This window comes from Somniosus microcephalus, chromosome 17 (assembly GCF_052327205.1).
Source record: "Somniosus microcephalus isolate GS21.2 chromosome 17, FLI_Smic_1.0, whole genome shotgun sequence".
Classification (NCBI taxonomy): domain Eukaryota; kingdom Metazoa; phylum Chordata; class Chondrichthyes; order Squaliformes; family Somniosidae; genus Somniosus; species Somniosus microcephalus.
This window is the reverse complement of record NC_141003.1, coordinates 70,001,173-70,026,683: the sequence shown is the minus strand read 5'-3', so window position 1 is coordinate 70,026,683 and position 25,511 is coordinate 70,001,173. Positions and strand designations below refer to the sequence as shown.

Genomic DNA, 25,511 nt, shown 5'->3' with positions numbered 1-25,511 from the left:
ACCCTCCTCAGTTGGATAACATATGCTTTAGGCTATGGGAATCTAGCGCGTTACTTATTAGTATTTAATCTAGGCTGACTACTGAGGAAGCCTTCGCTGCATTGTTGGAGATACTGTCTTTCAGAGGAGACGTTAAACCAGGGCCCTGTCTGCCTGTTCAGGTGGATGCAAAAGATCTCACAGCACCCGGGCAGTTCTGCCAGTGTCCTGTCCAACATTCCTCCCGCAACCATCACCAGCAAAGCCAAAATTAACTGGTCACCACTGTTCCCTCCAAGCTGCGCGGCCGCACAGTAATGGAAAGGTCCCGCGCTCACCAGCTTTTCCATTGCAAGTACCGCGCACGCACAGAAATTTAAAGGGACCATGCAGTAAAAGAAGCAGGGAACGGTAGCATAGTGTTCATGTCACTGGGCTAGTAATCCAGAGGCCTGGACTAATGATCCAGAGACGTGAGTTCAAATCCCACCACGGCAGCTGGGGAATTTAAATTCAGTTAATTAAATAAAGCTGGAATAAAAAGCTAGTATCAGTAATGGTGACCATGAAACTATCGGATTGTCGTAAAAACCCATCTGGTTCACTAATGTCCTTAAGGAAAGGAAATCTGCCGTCCTTACCCGGTCTGGCCTATGTGACTCCAGACCCACAATGTGGTTGACTCTCAACTGCCCGCTGAAATGGCCTAGCCAGCTAGTCAGTTGTAACAAACCGCTACAAGAAGCGAAAATAAACCGGACAGACCACCCGGCATCAACCTCAGCACCGGCTTCGAACACGACAACAGCACACCCAGCCCAGTCGACCCTGCAAAGTCCTCCTCACTAAGATCTGGGGACTTGTGCCAAAATTGGGAGCTGTCCTACAGACTAGTCAAGCAACAGCCTGACAGTCATTCTCACAGAATCATACCTTTCAGCCAATGTCCCAGACTCCTCCATCACCATTCCTGGGTATGTCCTGTCCCACCGGCAGGACAGACCCACCAGGGGTGGTGGCACAGTGGTATACAGTCGGGAGGGAGCGGCCCTGGGAGTCCTCAACATTGACTCCGGACCCCATGAATTCTCATGGCATCAGGTCAAACACGGGCACGGAAACCTCCTGCTGATTACCAGCTACCCTCAACTGATGAATCAGTACCCCTCCATGTTGAACACCACTTAGAAGCAGCATAGAGAGTAGCAAGGGCCCAGAATGTACTCTGGGTGGGGGACTTCAATGTCCATCTCCAAGAGTGGCTCGGTAGCACCACTACTGACCGAGTCCTGAAGGACATAGCTGCCAGTCTGGGCCTGCGACAGGTGGCAAGAGAACCAACATGAGGGGAAAAACGTACTTGACCTCATCCTCACCAATCTACCTGTCGCAGATGCATCTGTCCAGAACAGCATTGGTAACAGTGACCACCGCACAATCCTTGTGGAGACGAAGTCCCGTCTTCACATTGAGGACAGCCTCCATCATGTTGTGTGGCACTATCACCGTGCTAAATGGGATACATTCAGGACAGATCCAGCAGCTCAAAACTGGGCATCCATGAGGCGCTGTGGGCCATCAGCAGCAGCAGAATTGTATTCCACCACAATCTGTAACCTCACGGCCCAGCATATCCCTCACTCTACCATTACCATCAAGCCAGGGGACCAATCCTGGTTCAATAAGGAGTGTAGAAGAGCATGCCAGGAGCAGCACCAGACGTACCTAAAAATGAGGTGCCAACCTGGGAAGCTGCAAAACAGGACTACATGCATGCTTAACAGAAGCAGCATGCTATAGACAGAGCTAAGCGATCCCACAACCAAATTAAAGCTCTGCAGTCCTGCCCCATCCAGTGGTGAATGGTGGTGGACCATTAAACAACTGACAGAAGGGGGAGGCTCTGCAGTCCAGCCCCATCCTCCGATAGCGGAGCCCAGCACACGAGTGCAAAAGACAAGTGGCAAGTAACATTCGCACCACACAAGTGCCAGGCAATGACCATCTCCAACAAGAGAGTGTCTAACCACCTCCCCTTGACATTCAATGGCATTACCATCACCGAATCCCCCAACAACATCCTGGAGGTCACCATTGACCAGAAACTTAACTGGACCAACCACATAAATACTGTGGCAACAAGAGCAGGTCAGAGGCTAGGTATTCTGCTGCGAGTGTCTCACCTCCTGACTCCGCAAAGCCTTTCCACCATCTACAAGGCTCAAGTCAGGAGTGCGATGGAATACCCTCCACTTGCTTGGATGAGTGCAGCTCCAACACTCAAGAAGCTCAACACCATCCAGGAAAAAGCAGCCCGCTTGACTGGTACCCCATCCACCACCTTAAACATTCACTCCCTCCACCACCGGCGTACCGCGGCTGCAGTGTGTACCATCTACAAGATGCAATGCAGCAACTCGCCAAGGCTTCTTCGGCAGCACCTCCCCAACCCGCGACCTCTACCAGCTAGAAGGACAAGGGCAGCAGGCGCATGGGAACACCACCACCTCCAAGTTCCCCTCGGGACTGGACTCAGCTGTGATGCTCTCCATGGCCAAATAGCTGTCTGCGCCGATGAGTCGAGGACAGCTACTCGGCCGAGATACCAGAATGCTGCTGCACCCGTCGCACCATATCCCAGCAAGAATCAGCACCTGCAGGAGAGATGGGGAGGAGGGAATAGGTGGCTGCAGTGTGTACTATCCACAGGATGCACTGCAGCAACTCGCAGAGGGTTCTGCGGCAGCACCTCCCAAACCCGCAGCCTCTACCGCCTAGGAGGACAAGGGCAGCAGGCACATGGGACCACCACCACCTCCAAGTCACACACTATCCTGACTTGGAAATACAGGAAACTTTGTGCTATCCGGCACCGACGGGACCGAGCTGCTGCCGTTCCCTTAAAACTGCCGGACACTCCAGCGCTAATGTCGAAACATCATCTCCATATGAATCAACAAACCCTGTTGCTTAGCAACAGCCTCAACAGTCGGCAAGCGCCTCTCTAGCTGAAGCTGTTGCTTAGCTACAGACGTTGCAGAGCTTGGCTGTTCAAAAAAAGCAAAGAAAAGAAACGAAAAGAATAAAAAACGGCTCCTGATTTTTGCCGGTGGCTCGAGCTTGCCGGACGGTTCACCTCCGGATAACACAAAGTTTCCTGTATATAATTCCGTCATAATCCTGGAACTCCCTACCTAACAGCATTGTGGCAGCACCTTCCCCACACTGACAAGGTGGTTGTTCACCACCGCCTTCTCGAGGGCAATTAGGGATGGGCAATAATGCTGGCCTCGCCAGCGACGCCCACATCCCATGAACAAATTTTAGAAAAGGCCACGCAGAACAACGGGCAGCTTGCAGGGAACACTGCTGGTCACTCATCACATTTGCCGTTTGTGGGAGCTTGCTGTGCACAAATTGACCGCTGCGTCTCAAAAATACTTCATCGGCTGTGAAGCATTTTGGGACATCGAGGACACGAAATGAATGCAAGTCTTTCTTTATTACAGCTCTCCCCGGCTGCCAAGTTATACAAAGGGACAAATTGAACTGAAGAATACTTATTTAGAGCAATGACTATTTTGCTTCTTCCTCCATTCAATAACCTGATTGAACAGAAGCATTTTATGTAAGAGACAGGTTCCAAGCCAATTAACAGGCACAGGAGCTCCCCCTGGTGGCTAACTGGGTAATTTCACGTCCCAGCTTTGTACCAACTCAGACACAGACCAGGACAATCCCAGGTTTTATCTCCGGTCTATGCTGAATTAGCTGATCTTAGCCGGGTGGCTCTGTAGGGGTGCTGGAAACAGCCTAGGCTAGGAAGTGGGGAACAATCCTGAATGCTATCGAATGACTGCCCCTCACCCCACCAGGCAGGTTGGTGTTTCGTATGATGGGAAAAGCTTATAATGGGACGTCTAGTTTGGCTAGCCATTCGCTGGCCTCCCGAGATGCTGAGTGGAGAAATGAGTTGCCTCCCGCAACAGATCTCAGTGGGCAGATTGATGTGATGCGTTCCATGGTCTGGGACTCATGGCCACAGTCGCGCTCAGGCCGTCCCTCGTCTTCCACTTGTGGAGTAGCTGGCTGCATCGCCAGTGCCCTGTGCGGATTCAGTGGAGCGCTGTCCACTGTCAGGTGCGTGTGTATTCGTGTCGGGGGAGGATGGGTTCAGGTTTAGCTGCAATGCCTCCCTCCATTCAAATATACCATCAACAGGCACTACCCCGCTCTCGCACGAGGAACAGCCACTCGACTGCGATGCCTGGGGGGTGGTGGCAGTACCCGTGGAACTATGCCCTAGGAACAGGAGGGCAACATTCAGCCCCTCGGGTCTGTTCCGCCCTCAGTTAGATCATGACTGACCTGCACCTAAACTCCATTTACCCACCACTGATCCACATTCCTCGACACCCTTACCCAACAAAAATCTGACTCTCTCACATCTTGAAAGCTCCAATTGTCCCCCAGCATCCACAGCCTTTTGGGAGAGAGAATTTCAGATTTCCCCTAACCTTTGTGTGAAGAAGTGCTTCCTGATTTCACTCCTGAATGGCCGAGCTCTAATTTTAAGATTATGCCCCCTTGTTCTGGATTCCCCCACCAGAGGAAATAGTTTCTCTCGATCTACCGCATGTAATCCTTTTATGATTTTAGGCACCGCCATTAGATCACCCCTCAACCTTCTATACTCAAGGGAATACAAGACAAGTTTATGAAATCTGCCCTCATAATTTAACCCTTTTAGCTGCAGTATCATTCTGAACCCTGAACAAAAGTCAGAGCCTGCAGGAGGAGGGGGAAACAAGAGAGAGAGGGGGAGCAGGGGGGGGGGGGGGAGGGGAGGAGAAGAGAGAGAGAGAGAGAGAGAGAGAGAGAGAGAGAGAGAGAGAGAGGGGGGAGCGAACGGGAGAGAGAAATGGAAAGAAATTTAGGGACGGAGGAAAGTTGGGGAAGTCCCAAGCAAGTAGCTCACTCGCATCGAGGTGCGAGAAACACGAGCGTCTTCATGGGGTTTAAGAAAACCTTCAGTGAAATCAGCATTAAGAAGGGGCACTGGGCCGTGTGGAAATGCAGTGACGTGGCCTTTCTATCCAGGCCATCAACACGCTGCGTCCAAAGGCCTCGTGTGTGGGGAGGGGGTGTGAACTTTTAGGTCAGCTGAATGTGAAGGGCAAATAAGAAAGTTTGGTAAGGAGATTTTTATTTTTAGGTGGATTACAAGCAATCATCTTTTAGCATACGATAGGAGATAACAAATCAGACACAACAAATACAAATAATCTGTCTTAATCACTAACGATTTAATGAGAAATCAAAGTGTGTGTGTTAGGGGAGTCTGAAAATAACCACATACCCCAGCATTCCGGACTCCTTTGTTTTAATTATGTAGAGGAACATCAGGATGGTGTGAAACATGTTGCTCCTGTCCTGCAAAATGAAAGAAGATTATTCCAAGTTGGAACATAAATCTAATTCCGTCTTTCAGTCGAGACGTTACACCGAGGCCCCATCTGTCCTCTCGGGCGGATGTAAAAGATCCCATGACACTAGTTCAAAGAGGAGAAGGGGAGTTCTCCCCGGTATCCTGGTCAATATTTATCCCTCAACCAACACCTAAAACAGATGATCTGGTCATTATCACCTTGCTGTGCGCAAAAGTTCCTACAATAGTGACAACACTTCAAAAGTACTTCAGTGGCTGTAAAGCGCTTTGGGGCATCCAGAGGTCGTGAAAGGCGCTATATAAATGCACATCTTTCTATCTAATCTTTGGTAACAGCCGTTTCAATCCTCCGACAATCTGGAACAAACAAGTTCCCCTGTGGAGGTTGGAGGCTCAGGAGTAGCACGCTGCCTGAGCTATGAAGGTCATGGGTTCAAGTCCCACGCCACAGGCTTGAGCACCTGATCCAGGCCGACACTGCAGTGCTGTACTGAGGGAGCTCTGTTAACCCAACAGGTGGATGTAAAAGACCCCATGGCACCAAGAGCAGCAGCAAGTTCTCCTGGTGTCCACATTGGCCACTCACCGAATTGCTGGTTGTGGGATCTTGCTGTGCATGCATTGACAGCCATGTTTCTCTACATAAAATAAAAAAGAATCCATTGGCTGTGACGTGCTTGAAGAGATATTGGAGATGAGAAAGGCTCTATATAAATGCAAATCCTTGTTTCTTTCACTGTGTCAGTGTTAGAGAGGGATCGAGAGAAGGAAGGAAATATTGAAAACATTTTTTTTTAATAAAAAGGAGACACTTCTTTTGGGTACCTTTGGCAAATTGTACAGCTGGCCCTGGTAGATAAGCTGGTAGTGTGGGGGATTGATGTTGCTTTGGTGTATACAGAACAAATGCTCATTCGTGGTATCTGCAAACAGAATTCGGAATCAGAGGAAAAATTAGCCACAAGTAAATAACCAGCCATGTTTTAACAACACAAATTAAGGTAGAGTGGAAAACCATCGATAATAACTGGCGACATGCTGGATCAGGCAGGCTCGGTCATGCCTCTGTGTCAGAAGGCCATGGGTTCAAGTCCACTCCAGGACCCAAGCACATAATCCAGGCTGACGCCTCACTGCAGTACTGAGGGAGTGCTGCACTGTTGGAGGTGCCGTCTTTTGGATCAGACTTCGAATTAAAACCCTTTCTATACATTCAGGTGGATGTTAAAGATGCTTTTGCACTAAATCAAAACAGGGAGTTCGAGTTCGCCTGATGTCCTGGTCAATATTCCTCCCTCAAAAACATACTGGCTCGTTATTCAACTCACTACTGCTGGTGGGATCTTGCTGTGCGCAAAATGGCTGCCATGCCCGTCCACATAGCAGCAGTTACAACTATGATGTTCTATGTAAATTCTGTGTAAAAGTGTGGTTGGAAACATCGCAGCCCACAGTATCGCTGGTTTACAGGTGCCAGCTACAGATAAATACTTGCCTGGTTTATCTGGAGTTTGAATGAAATGTTGGGAGGTGAAAGTTTTCCCATCAGGGTATTTGGGGTGCGGAGGCAGCCTGGAGTCAAGGTAAGTGCAGAACATGTGCATTATAATCTGAAACAAAGAAAGCAGAGGATGTATGATGGAGGGTCGCACCATCGACCCTGCGCAGAAAGCAAGCGCAAGTTAGACAGGAGCACAGCATGTGCTGATACAGTAAGGCCGAGGGCAGCCCGAGGTCCCTCCCCAATAGCCATGAGTTTATCCAGCGAGGAGTGGAGCTACAGACACCAGGAAGGTACAGGAAACTCTCGATTTACTGGCACCTAAATAACCGGAAATCTCTGTTAACCGGCAAAATTCAGGAGTAGGTTCAGGTAAGTTTTACTTCATATTAGTGGCCGTTCCTGGATCTGTGGCCGTGTAACCGGGGTTCCTGCACCTGTTGCTATGTACTTGGGTCAGGGGCACATCAACCCACTCACTGAGCCGTCCAAATGGATGTGCAACACTGCCGTGTAGCCTTGGCTCAGGGGTAGCACTCTCGTCTCTCAGACAGAAGGTTGTGGGCTCAAGACCCAATCCAGAGCACAAAATCCAGGCCAACACGTTAGTGTCAGTGCTGAGGGAGTGCTGCACTGCTGGAGACGTCGCCTCTTGGATCAGACTTTAAATTAAAACCCTCTGCGTTCTGGTATGAATGTAAAAGATCCCATGGCACTATTCAAAGAGCAGGGGAGCTCTCCCGGTGTCCTGGCCAACACTTATTTCATTGCTGTTTGTGGGAGCTTGCTGTGCACAAATTAGCTGCTACATTTCCCTACATTGCAACAGTGACGACACTTCAAACATACTTCATTGGCTGTAAAGCGCGCTGGGACGTCTGGAGGTTGTGAAAGGTGCTATAGAAATATACATTTTCTTTCTTTAATATCTTACATAGAATTTACAGCACAGAAACAGGCCATTCGGCCCAACTGGTCTATGCTGGTGTTTAGAGGCTCGTGTGGGGCATAAACAGGGAGCACAAGCACACAATTAGTTAGCCTCATATTGAAAAGCATCCACAGCCTTGGCCTACCATGTCTTTGCAAACTCCTTCAGTCTTACTCAGTGAATGGGATGATGTACATTAGTGAAGTCACCAGTCCAACCACAGCCCCTAAACCCCACATCCCAAAAACACAGCGAGTTTTCTCTCAGTCAGCTCATCAGAAGAGAGGCCCTTCATTCGGCAGCAGAGAGAGGGAATCTGTCAGACAAGGTGCCTCCTCTTGCTCATGTGCATCCACCAGTTACCCAGTTCCAGTAATGAACAGATATACACATAGGGAGACTCATTGCTAAGGTGTTAAGTGCAGACAAGAAAAGCTTTGCACCCTTCTTGCTTTGGTACTCACCGCAGAATCGGTGGGAAGGTCTGTATCCCATTTCCTGGACTTGTACTCTCCTCCTCCGTTCCATCGGAATGAGCTCATACATCCACCGTGGGCAAGCTCTGCAACAAACCAAGCCACTTAATGGGAACCCTGAACATCGATGCAGGTGGCTAGTAACTTACTAACCACTGACGTAGCATGGCTGGAGGCTCCTCACCCACCCCAATTAATTTTTCTCAAACGTTTGTGTTGACGACGGGGAATAGAATATTTTCTATTGCAGCACCCAATGGCAGCATCGTGCATTCCCAGAGCAGGTACAACAGCTGGACGCAGCATAGAACTCCCTTTATTCTGTCCAATGTGTCTAAATGCCCCCCCCACGCCGACTGTATAATTGTGACATTTCCCAACCCAGTCATCCCATGGCTTCTCGGAATCAGGTTGCCAGTTTAACGCTGCGGACACGTATCTGCAAGGAGCGGAAGAGACTCGCCAAACTCATTATTGGGCCCTCACGGGGACGGGGACAGGGAACCTTATTGGTTTGGGCTGCATTCAACACCACATCTGAGTCACATTAACCCACTGCACTACCCCATCTCCTCAAGACTCAGCCAATGTTGATGATTATGGTCTGGTGTAGTCACTGGGATTTCAGTGTTTAATGGTGGGAACCTGAAATTTTCATACTATGTCCACTTGAACTGTGAAAAAAACAGACTAAACGGAAACTCACCTTTGATCCTCTCCACCAGGTACTCTTGGTTTGAAGTGATGTCCAAGTACTGGACAACTATGTTCAGCGTTGGAATCTGGGGAGCTCTGACCAGAGCTGCTTGTCTTAGGCTGCTGATACTGGTCTCTGTGAAAGGGCAAAGAGAAAATGTGTTCACCCGCGACCTCTTCCACCTAGAAGGACAAAGGCAGCAGGCGCATGGGGACACCACCACCTCCAAGTTCCCCTCCAAGTCACACACCATCCTGACTTAGAAGTATATCGCTGATCCTTCATCGTCGCTGGGTCAAAGTCCTGGAACTCCCTCCCTAACAGCACTGTGGGAGCACCTTCACCACACGGACTGCAGCGGTTCAAGGTGGCGGCTCACCACCACCTTCTCAAGGGCAATTAGGGATGGGCAATAAATGCTGGCCTTGCCAGCGACGCTCACATCCCATAAGCGAAAGAGAGTTCCCTTAGGTCACCACACAATTAAATTCTCAAACCCAGCAGCTCCTGTATCACTGCTGCAACACCGAGTGTGTCAGAGAGTAGTGAGATACAGCACACACCCAGGAATCCCTACAGCGAGTGTCAGAGAGCAGCGAGGCACTTGCACACTGCTTCCAATCCCTACATTTCAAGTGCCCATTTTGATTGTTCCGTGGGGAGAAAGGGAAGGTGAAGAAGAGGCCCCACCAGCCTTACTCTCCAGTGGAGATACACATTCTTTATCCCCCCCCCACTCCCAGGGATGCTGCATGGCCACCAGTTACACTTGATGCTAAAATACATAGTTACACACCGTCATAACTCTGGAAAGTATGTGGAGTAATCTACCCAGGAAGGTAATGCAGGCAAAAACATTGGGATTAGATTAGATATTATGACAGAATTTCATAGAATAGAAGGAAGCCATTCGGCCCAGAACATCTGCGCCAGCTCTCTGCAAAGAGCTAATCATTAATCGGCGAGTCAGTAACGGAGGGTGCAAATTTAAGACAACCAAAAGAACAAAGGGAGAACTTGAGAAATGTTTCTACGCTGAGGGTTGTTAGGACATGGAATGGTCTAAAAGAGTCCATGTATTAAGAGGGATGACCTTTGGCAGCCTTTTCTCATTCGCTCAAAATTCTTCAACCCCAATCCCTCATAATTTGCCTCCAAGGCATGGATCTTTGCTGGGGATTGGTTCCAGAGAGTCTGGTTGCCCTCCATCACCTTATGCATGCGGTCACTTCTCACGTTCGAGCCACCAGAGACTGAACGCCAACAAGCTATTTGACTACAGGAGCATCACAATTCTGAGCTCACCTGCAGATGCCCAGCAGGGTTTGCTAGATCACGAGCAGGATCATTGGCAGATGCCCCCCCAATTCCCCCCCTTCCCTCAAAACCCACAGGGCACGAGGACAATTTTTAGCCCCCCTCTGCTTGACTGTCCTCAGCAGAATCAGCGAACTCAGCAGACTGGGGATCGAAGCTGGGGTCTTCCTGGGTAATGCGGCTCAACCACTCACTGCTTAAAGATGGCGAGCCACGAGCGTAGCTAATCCCCGGCTTTAGGTCCCTGTACAACGTACGTACCTCCCACCTGCAGCTCGGGACACCCCAGTCTCCTTAGCTGTGTGTTCACGCCATCAATCTCTTTGACCAAACGATTCAAAATGGTCTCGTTGATCCACTGCGTACAGATAAGATACAAGAGGACACAGTCTTAAAATCAGAGACAAGTCAGGTAAAAGCAAACCCAGTAACTATTCGTGCGCAGTGTTGACCGAATGTGGAACAACCTGCCCCAGAAAGCCATCGATGCAGTGCTTAAAAGGGAGACACATTTGGGAAATAAGGATATATAAAGGATATGGAGAAAAAGCAGGGAACTGGGATCAAAGGTGTCAAGCTGCCAGTGGCAACAAAATGGTAGAACAGACTCACTGGGTTGCCCTCCATTGCCTTGTGCATGTGGCCCCTTCTGTTCCCATACTCAGTTACACAAAAAGTTCACTTTCATTACCAGGAACCAGTTTTAACGCTTCATTTAGTGTAGGATTCAGGGAAGAAAGACTCCATGTGAATTCACTGATTATATCCAGGTCTGTAACACTAGCTAGGAGCCATGTACCTCTGATAAATTACTGCATGTGGTGATGGGTTAAATATTAGAAAGTTATTAAGGAAAATCTGGCAAATTAGGGTAAATACGCCACAGCTCTATTACCTTTTGGGTGCAATCTTTAAGGGCAATGTTCCGGACACAGAGGACCAGAAACCAGGAATGTGCATTAAAACACCGAGCAGAGAACAGCGGCCATCAGACAGCGCAGCCGAGAGAGGGAATGCCGAATCAGATCACGAGCTATTTCTTGCATCCTGTGCAGGAGTCAGAGAGAGGTTGTAGAAGAGCCTGACTACACCTCCCTGTTTTTTGTTCTCCTTCCCCAATCCAGCAATCTCGCCCCTACGTCAGCAAGGACAGGAACGCAGCCTGCTCACAAGCATAGAGAAGCTGCCCGGGTCGAGGCGTCCCATTTTCACTTCCGGCTCACGCAGCTGTGGGAGGAGAAATGGGAACAGGAAGAGGAGCATTTACGCGGGGTGGGTGCGAGATTGTCCCCCAGAAGAGGCTCATACACTGCAGACCCAGTTACAGTCCCCACCCACTGTCGTCGTCATAGCAACTTGTATTTATACAGCGCCTTTAACATAGTAAAACGTCTCACGGCACTTCACAGGAACGTTATAAAACAAAATGCGACACAGAGCCACAGGAGATATTAGGGCAGATGACCAAAAGCTTGGTCAAAGAGGCAGGTTTTAAAGAGCGTCTTAAAAGGAGGAGAGAAGTAGAGAGGCGGAGAGGTTTAGGGAGCGAATTCCAGAGCTTTGGGCCTAGGCAGCCGAACACATGGCCGCCAACGGTGGAGCGATTAAAATCGGGATGCCCAAGAGGCCAGAGAGCTCGGAGGGTTGTGGGGCTGACGGAGGTTACAGAGATAGGATGGGGCGAGGCCATGGAGGGATTTGGAAACAAGGATGAGAATTTAAAAATTTCGGGCAAAGAACTGACCTATTTAAAAGGCTCATACAATAGCAAAATACTGCGGATACTGGAAATATATATATTTCTCTCTTTTTTAATCCACACTTTTGTCTGGGCTTTTTTCTTCCCTCCCACATGGCAGCTGTCCTTCATTCTGCCAGGGCCATTCACACTTCATCCAGAGCCATCCTTTGTGCCTTGAATATCTCTCAATGTCTCTTAATCTCTCCTGCTTTCTATCCTATCACTGACCCTCCCTGTTGTTCTTTCATCCCCTCCCACTTGCTTTAAAATCTATCCCTTTTCCTGCTATTTTCCAGTTTTGACGAAGGGTCATTGACCTGAAACGTTAACTCGGTTTCTCTCTCCACGGATGCTGCCTGGCCTGCTGAGTTTTTCCAGCGTTTTCTGTTGTTATTTAAAAGGCTCTGCTGATTTCAGGCAACGTGTCAGGTCCTCGAGCAGTTTCAATCAGCTGTTCGCACCCGGTTAAAGTGCGATTACCTTCGTGATAAGATTCTGGGTGCAACTGGTAGCCAATCAGAGAGGCCGTTGCTAAAGAGATTGTGTTTTAAAAAAAATATAAACAGAAGTTGGTTACTTCGTTTTTTGGTCTTACCATCGTGGGCAAATCTGGTTAACACCCACCATAAACGGTGGGGACTGTATTAGACTACTAGGGAATGTGCTCGCACCACACCACCCAACCTCAGAAATCACAGCATTACTGAATTAGACTCCTTTAGGAAGCAGCTCGACACTGTTGGGAACATGGTGGGGTTGCTGTGAAGGATGGGATGAATTGGGCCGAACCAGATTGGGAATCCTGTTACTTACAACTTAATGGAGTGACTGCTAAGGCCCAACAAGGGCAGCAGGATCCCAATGAGCAAGCTACGGAACAGCGGGGCTCATTGAACAATTACTTACGTTCCTCAGGTTGGCTGTCCAGGAATCGAGAAGGTCCAACTGCTGCCGACTCATATTCAGCCTGATCCACACCTGCAAGGTACGAAGGTCAGCATTCAAGTCTTGGTGAATCCCACTCCTCCTCATACAGATTTCCTACCCTCTCCCCCATCCCCAAAGGTTCCTTTGCTGGGTTACAATTCCACAGCTCCCTCCAGTGCTTTGTCCAAATGGCGATTCTTCCTGCCTGCACCTAGACATCTGGTGTTGGGGGGGGGGGGGTCTAGTAAAGCCAAGGCCCACCCCACGAGGCGTCCAGTCACGCGCACTCTCCAGCAAGGCTTGCTGGGTAGCAATCTCTCTCCTACCGAACCTGGGGCACGGACGCCAGTGGTGGCGGCCCCTCTACTGCCACTTCGCACAGGCCAGAGATCCAACCTGGGACCTCCTCTGTCTGTACTGTTCAGCCATTCACCGTCTTAACCAGCTGGGTGGGGAGCCAGCAAACCCCACATTTAGCACATTACTCCATTCAGTGCCCTTCCATTTCACTTTCCATTCTCCTCTCTACCCCCCTCCCCATTACTAAACAAGACTGAGATCAACAGATTTGTGTCAGGCAAGGGTATCAAGGGATATGGAGCTAATGCGGGTACATGGAGTTGAGGCACAGATCCACCATGATTTAATTGAATGGCGGAGCAGGCTCGATGGGCTGAATGGCCTCATCCTGTTCGTATCCTGTAGACAGCTGCCCACCGTTTACCAACTGAGTCACTGAAAGAGCTGTGCATTCACATTTTACATACATTGGAACTGACCATATATAGGAATGGGGACAATGGCCTTTAAATGAATCTTGATAGGGAGGGAGGGGGTGGGGAGAGAGTTGCTATCCCATTAGTTTTAGAAGGAAGCACTCGACTGAATGCAAGTCCTGTCTCTTGTGCAACTTCAACCACCAATTACAACCTCAGTTAAACTGGGACCTGCGGGGAAGAAAACAAAAGCCCCATTTCCGAGCATCCTTACTAACTCCCCATCATGGACTGGTTGGGCCGAATGGCCTGCCAGCTCGCTGTAATTTCTATGTAATGAGAAGTGGCCATTAAAATACTGGACTGGCACCAAGGCACATCGGAGAGGCCGCTCCATGAGCTTACCAGACCTGACCTAAAAGCAGATCAAATACATCATGCTCTCGGCATGCTGAATGAGCGTGTGACTGCAAACTGGTTTAATCTCCAAATTACACCGTTCAGAACACATTGTGCAGCGACACTGACCACATGCTGCTATTGCACGGGCCAGAATGTCATCTATTTTGGGTGCAGCCAAAATGGAACTGGGAATACAATCCAGTACTGAAAAAAAAGGATCAACCAGCCACTCTACTGAGTGCCAATCAGGTCACGGATAAAGGACCTGCCCCAAGGCCCCCCTCACGTGAAATGCTAAGCATCTAGAAATTGTGACGCACCTCTTCTGCGAGCAGCTTGGAGCCCAGATCAGTGTCATCCTTGTGGGCAGAGGGGGCCTGGGAGCGGCTAGCGAGCTGGTACTGGAACTTGCGTAGCGACTGCGCGTAGTCTCCTGTGGTGCGGCTGTAGTTCCAGAAGGTGGGACTGTTGCTGTTGGATGGACATTCGGGGCTTCCTGTGGGCGCACACATCAAATAAAGGCAAGGCGTGCAGCTATTAAAACAGAGTGCCAGTAAGCTATTCAACCACCGGAGCATCACAGCGGAGCTTGATGCTGCCCTCAGTTGACACACGCACACACACACACACAATTCCAGCAGATTTCCCCCACCCCCAAACCTAGAGGCACCATGGCTAACTGAGCGCCATCACTGCTATCCTGGCAGAGAGGGGCCAATAGCACAGACTGTGGGCTCAGCTGCTCACCGCTTAAGTGAGTTTATCCATCGGGGAAATGATCAAATGAGCTTCAGGCAGCAATTGTGTACACCAAATGACCAAGGGCAATTCAGAAAAGTAACACTCCCAATAACATTTCCCCTCTGCTCCCCACCTCAACACAAGAACACAACTTTTCAATCTGCAATAAAGAGCGAGATATTCTCAAAATGGAGTTCCCCCACCTCACCCTTCAGCTTTCTCCTTCCCTTTTGAAGATCTGTGCCGTGTTATGGATTCATTCAAACCTCCCTCCCTCCAGTATCGTGTGAGAGCTTAGAGTGACCGTTAACAGACCTCCCAACTGTCTCGGAAGGAACAAAGAGAGGCGATTAAAGCCAACCCCAATCCTGTTCATACAACCCCATTCGGCCCATCGTGCCAATTACTCCCACTGCTCCTGCTCTTTCCCCATAGCACTGCAAGTTTCTAATTGTTCTTCTTCACCCAACGTCCATGCATATACATTGCAGGAGGGGTTACTGGAACCTGCCTTCAGCTTGCTACGCCCCAAGCTCTGGAATTTCCTCCCTAAACCGCTCCACCTCTCTTTCCTCCTTTAAAACGCTCCTTAAAACCTACCTCTGACCAAGCTTTTGGTCACCTGCCCTAATTTCTCCTTATGTGGCTCGGTGTCAAATTTTTTCGTCTTATAACACTCCTGCGAAGCGCCTCTAGACATTTGTACGACATTAAAAGGCGCTGTATAAATACAAGTTGTTGTTGGCTATCAGGAGAGGCAATCCTTTTGCCCTCCCATGCAAAAGCCAGAGACATCAACGATTGCAACCCTCCTCAAACTACCCTGGCAGGGAACGGTGAGCTCGACACATACCAGGACCTGAATTCGAGTCCCTCCCTGTTCTGTACAGTTCAGATTGTATCACAGTATAGAACTTTACATAAACAGCTCAAGCCTCAACTAACCCAGCTGACTGCGGCCATGCTTCTCCTCTTCAGAGCGGAGGAAGTTCTCCAGAGATTTCATGTCAGTCACGTACTCGTCTCGTGTGAGGGGTGCTCTGTACACGGAAGGGGCAGATCGGTAACGGGCTCTCAGGCTGGTGCACTCTGTACTGCCGACGTGGTTACTGTATAAGCACGAATTCTGAAGAGGACTGAAGCTGGAGCCCTAAAGGAAACAGGAAAGAATCAAATCTCCAGGAGTTCCGCTAACAAAATTCCCTTGTCTCTGGCCACTTACCTCCCCCACAGGTCATCACAGCGTTTGTTTCAAACGCACCATCCTTCGCATTCTTCCTCCCAACCCCCACATCCTGTTAAAAATCGAGACTCATCACCAATGTTCCCTCTAATTTTTTCTAGTGCACGGTCCCTTTAACTGGGCACGCAGCCCATTCGAATTTTCACGCGTGTGCCAGTGAGCCACCTGCGCAGGACCGCCAGACCGCCCGCCGCGCAGCTTAGCGGGAACGTTCCTCATCACCACTCTAACTTATTCTTTCCAAGGACGTCAAAGCTGAGGGACTCTACCTCCCCATCTTCCTCCTTCCTCAGACAATCAAGATTTTTAAAATCTAAGCTTGGCATCACCTAAACAGATCTTGATTTACCTCAAACATTTGGTTCGCCTCACTCCAGGACTTGAGCACATAATCCAGGCCGACACTCCCAGTGCAGTAGGGGGAGTGCAGCACTGACAGAGGTGCGGATGAGATGTTAAACCGAGTCAGCTACTGCAATATTAAAAACAAAAAACCCCTCCATTACACCGGTCCGTGACAGACAGGCAGACAATTCAGTCAGGAGGGGCATTCAGGGCTAGTATGTGCGTGGAGCAGAGCCACATGGGGTCGATTCCACGGTACCTGGCGCCCCAGCATATTATTAATTATTCAACTTGAGCAGGTTTGTAATATAGAAGGGTTTGGGTGGGGTTAGAGAGAGAGAGAGAGAGAGAGAGAGAGAGAGAGAGAGGTATGACCCAAACATGCCAGTTATAATCAGCTTATGCTCCAATGTGCATCAAAAGGTATTCCACCGGGGGGGTCAGCACCTGCAAACCCGTTGTCCTATCCCACTGTCCACACACTTAAAACCAGAGCCACTCGATCTCGACCAGGCCACTTGTCCTTTTGCTAACCCAGGACACTCACGCCAATCGGAACAGCTCGAATGCCACACCGGATGAGATCAGCCAATCCCATACGAAGCGGGAGTGGAGCCTGGGAGCACCCTGGATACAAACTTACTGAGTCAGTACGAGCAATTCCACCCAAGACTGACGCCCTTTGAAAATGCTGGGAAACTGGCAACTCTGCAGCAGATGGCAGTTCAATTAATGGAACTGGGACGACAGCAAAACCGGGATCGGTGGGAAAATGACTGAAGGGAACATAGGGCAGTGAAGGTCAGGGTAAAGGGGACGTCATTTTCACCTGCTACCAGAACACAACCAACCCGACCGGGGAAAGCACCTTTCGCAATAGCCTCGGTTACAATCTCCCTTTGGTTCGCCGCCAAACACCAAAGATTTAAAGAGACGTTGCCTTCGTTTCATTTGTAGTTTTCTCTGTCTGGTGGGGTGGGCTGCTCCCAGGCAGACGGATGTGAAACCGACCGGGATTCAGGAGGAGGGCAGAGTTTCCTCAGTGTCAGCTTGGCTCAGTGGGTAGCACGCTCGCCTCGGAGTCAGAAGGTCGTGGGTTTAAGCCCCACTCCAGAGACTTAGCCCAAAATCCAGGTTGACACGCCAGTGCAGCGCTGAGGGAGCGCTGCACTGTTGGAGGTGCCGTCTCTTTCAGGTGAGACGTTAAACTGAGGCTCCGTCTGCTCTCTCAGGTAGTTGTATGTGATCCCATGGGCGCTATTTTGAAGAAGAGCAGGGGAGTCCTCCCCAGTCTCCTGGCCAATATTTATCCCTCAATCAACATCACTGAAGCAGATTATCTGGTCATCATCACTTTGAGGTTTGTGGGAGCTTGCTGTGCACAAATTGGCTGCCAAGTTTCCTACATTACAACAGTGACTACACTTCAAAAAGAAAGGCATCGGCTGTAAAGCGCGTTGGGACTTCCGGAGGTCAAGAAAGGCGCTATATAAATGCAAGTTTTCTTTCAGGAGAGATGGGGAAAACGAAAACATGGTTACAAACCCATAATGGGGATTTTAGAGTGAAGGTTTAATATTGATCCCAATGGCTATAGATTCACCCCATCCCCCACATACCGTATTGAAGCTGCTGCCAGGCGAGTACATCATGGAGGATGGGAAGGATCCACTCCCCGGCGGGGAAGGTGTCTGCGTGGTTGGGCTAAACCCCGTTATACAGTTGGGACTGAACTTGGGGCTGGAGCCCAGCGGGCGTTGTGGGCTGTAGGACAGGACGGTCTGTCCCTGGGCGATGCCCGGCGGGGAGCTGTTTGGGGTGGATGTGGTGGCCGGCTTCTGCTGCGGAGTCGTCTGTATCGCTGAGGAGAGAAGAGTTGCAATGGGTTAATTACTCGATCATCGGGCTGCAACGCAGCCAGCCTCCCACCCTGTACCCTCCGTAAGCTTGAGCTAGTCAAAAACTCTGCTGCCCGTATCCTAACTCCCACCGAGTTCCATTCACCCATCAACATAGGCCAGCGAGCATAGGGGTGGCTCCCCGTCCGTCGGACAACATCTTGATTTTAAAATTCTCATCCTGGTTTTCAAATCCCTCCATGGCCTTGCCCCTCCCTAGCTTTGTAACTTCCTCAACCTCTACAAACCTCCTAGATTTCTGCGTTCCTCCAAGTCTGGCCTCTTGCACATCCCCGATTTTAATCGCTCCACCATTGGCAGCAGTGCCTTCAGCTGTCTAGGCCCCAAGCTCTGGAATTCACACCCTAAACCTCTCCACCTTGAAGATGCTCCTTAAAACCTACGTCTTTGACCAAGCTTTTGGTCACCTGTGCTATCAACTTGTGTGGCTTAGTGTCAAATTTTGTTTGATAATTGCTCCTGTGAAGTGCCTTGGGACACTTTACTATGTTAAAGGCGCTATATAAATACAAGTTGTAGATGTCTCCCCGTCGAGAGACTTTTCTCATCTCTATATTACTATGGTCAGTACTGCTCTGAACCTTCCTCTCTCATTTCTTCCAAGCCCATGCATCCTTGTTGTGTTGAGTTCACTTGCCCCACCTACTCTGAATCTTCAACCATCGCAATGCCTCTTATACACCCCTCACCCAGTGAGTCTTCCTTTCCCCCTTGATTTTGGTATCTGGAGCACAGAATAGAAAACCAAGGAGGCACTTTTTGGACCAGTACAGTCAGGAGTATTGTGTATAGTTTGGACCAGCTCATTATGGGATGGATATAAAAGCAGAAAAGCAATGGAGAAGGTGCAGTGTAGAGTCACTGGGATGTTACCAGGGGTGAGGGGTTACAGATACAGAGAGACTTGAGAACAGAGGGCTTCTTATCCAGTGGAGTGACAGTTGAGGATTGAGCTGAAAGGCGTTTTCAAGATAATGAAGGGTTATTATTCGGGTGAACGGTGTTTGGTTGCTGTTACGGTGTTAAACGGCAATGGGTTGAAAAGATCAGGAGGGAGGGAGGTGGTGAGGGGGAGACCACCCTCCCCAGCCCCAAGTCACCCACCAGTGCAAGTCTCTGCTCTCGTGATGAAGTTTACAGAAAAGGTTCTCACACATTCACGGGGAGCTCCATTTATATGCGCTTCTGACTGGACTGCAAGTTGCTGAGCACCACCACCCCCCCCCCCCCCCCCCCACCCGTCAGTAGTCAAACAGGCAGAAAGCTCCAGGTTGTGTTTTTATTATCAGGAGTTAAGTCTTTCCCCGTGATCCAGGGGAGGAGCAGATCCCCACCCCCCGCTCATTCCTCTGCTGGATTTTGCTAGAGAACCGTCGCACAGGCACCAGCAGCCGCTCCCACGTGTTGGCCGAGTGACGCCTCTCGTGTCTGGGCACAGATCGGCAGGCTATTGGGCCGCAGTGGACAGCACGACCTGATCCGATCCGGTTCTCACCCGGTGTCCACACAACCGACTTTCCTGGTCAAGTTAGCAATCCCTTGCTGATTTTCTCCTCTAAAGCGGGCGAGGCCAACCGCAAGTTAACACAGACGGGAGGATGAAAGGCGCCCCCTGCCCCCCCTTGCTGGTCTGTGCGGCTCAGCGCCGCAGCATTGGGTGCTTTTGCCCGCCGAACCGTGCAGTGAAGCAGGATGTTCACTGCAGGGCTGCTCGCAGGTCTCATTTTTGGCCGGTCGCCTTCTTTTAAACAGTGAAGGGCTTTGGGACGTCCCGCGGTCGCGAAAGGCACTGTATAAACACAAGTTCTTTCTTTCCGAACCGTTTCCTCTCGGCACACTGGGCCGCAGCTACGCCCCAACCTACCCGGGTTCGTCATTCCCAGCAGGGTTTGCTGCTGTGGGCTCATCACCAGGTTGGCTGGGACCACGGCACTCCTGAAGTAACACCAGAAATCAAATAAAGCATTCAGGCAAAACAAGGTGGCCAGCCCAAACTCTGGAATTAAAAAATAGAAATTGTAAAGTTACAAGACATGCAACAGAAGAGACCAAAGTAAATTCAGGTAGTGTTCATGTGGGATTCACATTACAGTGCGGGCTTAGCTATTAATACTCTGTGTTAAGCTGAACTACACAGGACAGCTCACTCCCGATATCGATCCCATGGCCAGCGTGGTGTTGGCTGATCACAGCCACGGCTGGCCTCAGTGGAAAGAAGAATCTGAGAGCAGCCCAAAGGAAAAAGGAATTTCCACTGGGTGACCAGAGGGCACGTTCAAGAAGAGAGGGTTTAGTAATGGGTCTCAGGGCTTGGAATGTCCAAGCAGAAACGTGGGGGAAGCACAATCCAGCACAACTTTTAAAAAGCGAAGTAAACAAATATGTGAAAAATAAATATTTTTAAAAGGGTATGGGACAGTGTGGATAGCTCTTTCAGAGAGCCGGCACAGGCATGACAGGCCGAATGGCCTCCTGCTGTACTCCTAAATTCTACAATATGAGAAAGAGACTCAATTAGCCTCAGCACGAAGATGAGGCTGAAGGGAAGGAACGAAGGTGGACCAGCAACCACCTGGGGCAGCGGAAGGTTTTGTGGGGCGTCCCAGAGGGGTGGTAGTAATACCAGCCTGGGATACCTCGGTCCCAATAACCTGCTGTGACCCCCCCCCCCCAACAGTGTCATCTCAGAGGAACAGCCCTCTCACATTTAATCTGTGGGAGACAGCACAACCAGGTAGGGTCCAGTTACTCACCGATATACCACAGGGGCCAGTAGCTGATGTTGTAGAATTTGTTCAGCAATTTGCCTGTCCTGCAGAATGAGATTTTTTAAATGATAAAACGTGCGCATCATCACTTGAAAATAGAAAATTTATATGATTAGCTGGAAATCAAACACCTTGCGTTTGAACTCGGATTTAAAATCAAATTATTGAGGTCCTTCACCCACCCCATCAGTAAGTGCCTTTCTGGCCCACTATTTTGGATCAGTAACCCAGTAAAATATCAGATCCCGAGTGAGACTGATGGGCCTCTTCGCCAGCTCTCAGTTACTGACACTGAACCAGATTCACAACATTCCTTATTCCTCCTCCTTATTCTGCCAATGTTCTCTTCCCCGACGTAGCCTGTGGCTCCACAGTCACTGGTCTCCTTCCCAATACCTCACTGAGGCCATCCTTCATGCGTTAGCCCACGCAATGGCTGTCAGCGGGCTGCTCAGGCAGGATAGGGTCACGCCCTCAATGACACTAAATACCGATGGAGCAGGAAGTCTGGCCGATTTTCCCCGCCTTCACTCAGGCGAGCCAAGGCCAATTTTAACTCCGCGATACTGCATCGGCCAAGTTGGGCTAACTCAGCTCAAATGGGGATCGAACCTGGGATCTATCTGGACTGCATGGCTCAGCTACTCACTGGGCCATCAGGTGGGGGCAGACCCGGCCAATGTTTCCACCACAAAACAGCCCCTGCTTTCTGCCAACACAAAAAGAGCAGCAGAGTTCTCCCCGGTGTCCTGGGCCAGTATTTATCCTTTAACAACCTTTCATTTATATAGCGCCTTTAACCCAGTAAAACATCCCAAGGCACTTCACAGGAGCTTTATCAAACAAAATGCGACATCAAACCACATAAGGGGATATTAGGTTAGATGACCAAAGACGTAGGTTTTAAGGAACATCTTAAAGGAGGAGAGAGGCAGAAAGGTTTAAGGAGGGAATTCCAGAGCTTAGGGCGCCAGCAGCTGAAGGCACGGCCACCAATGTGATTAAAATTGGGGACACGAATGAGCCTAGAATTGGAGGAGCGCAGATACATCACTAAAACAGACCTGGTCAGTGCTGTTTGTGGGCGCTTGCTGTGCCTCCCACATTACAACAGTGACAACACTTCAAAAATACTTCACTGGCTGTAAAGCACTTTGAGCTGCCCCAAGGTCATGACAGGCACCATAGAAATGCAAGTTCTTTCTTTCGAACACAAGGTGTAAAATTTTACCCTACAACTGAAACAAAATAGAAAGAGTAACAACTACTCACATTTCCATATAGACCATCCCAGCAAGCCCCACATTGAGCAAGCCCCAGACCAACATCACCTTCCTGGCTTGTGCCTCCTTCCTCATCTGTATGGTGCGGTCGATGAGGATGGTGCTGGGTACCCCATTTCCCACTGGGTTCATTTCTGTGGACACAAATTCATAGTTTAACAGTTACTTTCAGGTTTTCAGTAAAGGATAAACTGGACGCGTGATATTTTCCATACTCCGACAAGCAGCCGGAAGGCACGCAGGAGTGTATGGAGATTGAAGGTACCGACACCCAGAACAGGCCCCGTGATGATATTGTTCAGAAACCCAGCCCACATCATGGGCTCCTGTTAGAACAGGTCGCAGCCAAATCCCACCCTACATGGGCCCAGCATCACTCCCAACCTCATTACACAGGGAGTGGCTCACCATTATAACCCATTAGACCCAGAGTTGGAAAAGTGCACCTAGAACAGAGGCCCCACTCCCCGGGCACCCAATACCCAGGGCAGAGCCCACTCCCCGGGCGCCCACTCCCCGGGCACCCAATACCACAGGGCAGGCCCCACTCTCTGGGCACCCAATACCCAGGGCACCCAATACCACAGGGCAGGCCCCACTCCCTGGGCACCCAAAACCCAGGGCACCCAAAACCACAGGGCAGGGCCCACTCCCCAGGCACCCGATACCCAGGGCAGGGCCCGCTCCCCGGGCACCCGATACCCAGGGCAGGGCCCGCTCCGCGGGCACCCGATACCCGGGTCAGGGTCCGCTCGGCGGGAACCCGATACCCGGGTCAGGGTCCGCTCGGCGGGAACCCGATACCCGGGGCAGGGTCCGCTCGGCGGGCACCCGATACCCGGGGGCAGGGCCCGCTCCCCGGGCACCCGCTCCCCGGGCCCGCTCCCCGGGCACCCGCTCCCCGGGCCCGCTCCCCGGGCACCCGCTCCCCGGGCCCGCTCCCCGGGCACCCGCTCCCCGGGCCCGCTCCCCGGGCACCCGCTCCCCGGGGCAGGGCCCGCTCCCCGGGCACCCGCTCCCCGGGGCAGGGCCCGCTCCCCGGGCACCCGCTCCCCGGGGCAGGGCCCGCTCCCCGGGCACCCGCTCCCCGGGGCAGGGCCCGCTCCCCGGGCACCCGCTCCCCGGGGCAGGGCCCGCTCCCCGGGCACCCGCTCCCCGGGGCAGGGCCCGCTCCCCGGGCACCCGCTCCCCGGGGCAGGGCCCGCTCCCCGGGCCCGCTCCCCGGGCACCCGCTCCCCGGGCCCGCTCCCCCGATACCCGGGCCCGCTCCCCGGGCACCCGATACCCGGGCCCGCTCCCCGGGCACCCGATACCCGGGCCCGCTCCCCGGGCACCCGATACCCGGGCCCGCTCCCCGGGCACCCGATACCCGGGCCCGCTCCCCGGGCACCCGATACCCGGGCCCGCTCCCCGGGCACCCGATACCCGGGCCCGCTCACCCGATACCCGGGCCCGCTCCCCGGGCACCCGATACCCGGGCCCGCTCCCCGGGCACCCGATACCCGGGGCAGGGCCCGCTCCCCGGGCACCCGATACCCGGGCCCGCTCCCCGGGCACCCGGGGGCAGGGCCCGCGCCCCGGGCACCCGATACCCGGGGGCAGGGCCCCGGGCACCCGATACCCGGGGGCAGGGCCCCGGGCACCCGATACCCGGGGGGCAGGGCCCCGGGCACCCGATACCCGGGGGGCAGGGCCCCGGGCACCCGATACCCGGGGGGCAGGGCCCCGGGCACCCGATACCCGGGGGCAGGGCCCCGGGCACCCGATACCCGGGGGGCAGGGCCCCGGGCACCCGATACCCGGGGGCAGGGCCCCGGGCACCCGATACCCGGGGGCAGGGCCCCGGGCACCCGATACCCGGGGGCAGGGCCCCGGGCACCCGATACCCGGGGGCAGGGCCCCGGGCACCCGATACCCGGGGGCAGGGCCCCGGGCACCCGATACCCGGGGGCAGGGCCCCGGGCACCCGATACCCGGGGGCAGGGCCCCGGGCACCCGATACCCGGGGGCAGGGCCCCGGGCACCCGATACCCGGGGGCAGGGCCCCGGGCACCCGATACCCGGGGGCAGGGCCCCGGGCACCCGATACCCGGGGGCAGGGCCCCGGGCACCCGATACCCGGGGGCAGGGCCCCGGGCACCCGATACCCGGGGGCAGGGCCCCGGGCACCCGATACCCGGGGGCAGGGCCCGCTCCCCAGGCACCCAATACCCAGGGGCAGGGCCCGCTCCCCGGGCACCCAATACCCAGGGCAGGGCCCGCTCCCCGGGCACCCAATACCCAGCAGCAGGGCCTGCTCCCCGGGCACCAAATACCCGGGGGCAGGGCCCGCTCCCCGGGCACCCAATACCCCAGGGCAGGGCCCACTCCCCAGGCACCCAATATCCAGGGCAGGGCCCACTCCCCAGGCACCCAATACCCAAGGCAGGGCCCACTCCCCGGGCACCCAATACCCAGGGCCCACTCCCCGGGCACCCAATACCCAGGGGCAGGGCCCACTCCCCGGGCACCCAATACCCGGGGGCAGGGCCCACTCCCCGGGCACCCAATACCCGGGGGCAGGGCCCACTCTCCGGGCACCCAATACCCGGGCACCCAATACTCGGGGCAGGGCCCACTCCCCGGCACCCAATACCCGGGGCAGGGCCCACTCACTAGGCACCCAATACCCGGGGCAGGGCCCACTCCCCAGGCACCCAATACCCGGGGCAGGGCCCAATCCCCGGTACCCAATCCCCGGGGCAGGGTTCGCTCCCCGGACACTCAATACCCAGGGGGAACGGCCAAGTGTTCGGGCCCCGGCCTTTCACTCACCGCCACTCCACTCTCACCCGCTCTCCTGCCACCGGAAATAGAATCAGATACTTCCGCTCACACACGTCATCGCGCCTGACGTCAGCAAGAGATTTTAAACAGACGCGGGAAACGGTTAACACGTGATCCCGGCACCGCCCGCAGGACACGCCCACTGTTCCAGGACACGCCCACTGCTCCAGGACACGCCCATTGACCAGAGGACATGCCCATTGACCAGAGGATACGCCCATTGACCATGGACACGCCCACTGACCAGAGG

At 52.6% G+C, this 25,511-nt stretch overlaps 2 protein-coding genes across 3 annotated transcripts in view; one reads left to right on the top strand and one right to left on the bottom strand.

Annotated features, from left to right (window-relative positions):
- Nucleotides 1–25,344, bottom strand: part of tmem209 (transmembrane protein 209) — a 28,300-nt gene extending 2,956 nt beyond the window's left edge. The window contains exons 1-14 of one of the 2 annotated variants that reach the window (XM_086010632.1): nt 25,250–25,344; nt 22,425–22,569; nt 21,138–21,196; nt 20,249–20,380; nt 18,085–18,326; nt 15,823–16,027; nt 14,457–14,632; nt 12,998–13,069; nt 10,612–10,708; nt 9,043–9,168; nt 8,325–8,422; nt 6,924–7,038; nt 6,254–6,351; nt 5,339–5,412 (exon numbers count right to left, since the gene is read on the bottom strand). In XM_086010632.1, coding sequence (XP_085866758.1) covers nt 5,339–5,412; nt 6,254–6,351; nt 6,924–7,038; nt 8,325–8,422; nt 9,043–9,168; nt 10,612–10,708; nt 12,998–13,069; nt 14,457–14,632; nt 15,823–16,027; nt 18,085–18,326; nt 20,249–20,380; nt 21,138–21,196; nt 22,425–22,567 — 1,637 coding nt within the window. In that variant the 5' untranslated portion in view covers nt 22,568–22,569; nt 25,250–25,344. The remainder of the gene's footprint in view (nt 1–5,338; nt 5,413–6,253; nt 6,352–6,923; nt 7,039–8,324; nt 8,423–9,042; nt 9,169–10,611; nt 10,709–12,997; nt 13,070–14,456; nt 14,633–15,822; nt 16,028–18,084; nt 18,327–20,248; nt 20,381–21,137; nt 21,197–22,424; nt 22,570–25,249) is intronic. The other variant, XM_086010633.1, reaches the window with a different exon arrangement.
- LOC147105839 (carboxypeptidase A1-like) overlaps nt 1–25,511 on the top strand; it is a 72,719-nt gene that overhangs the window by 11,575 nt on the left and 35,633 nt on the right. The window lies entirely within an intron of this gene.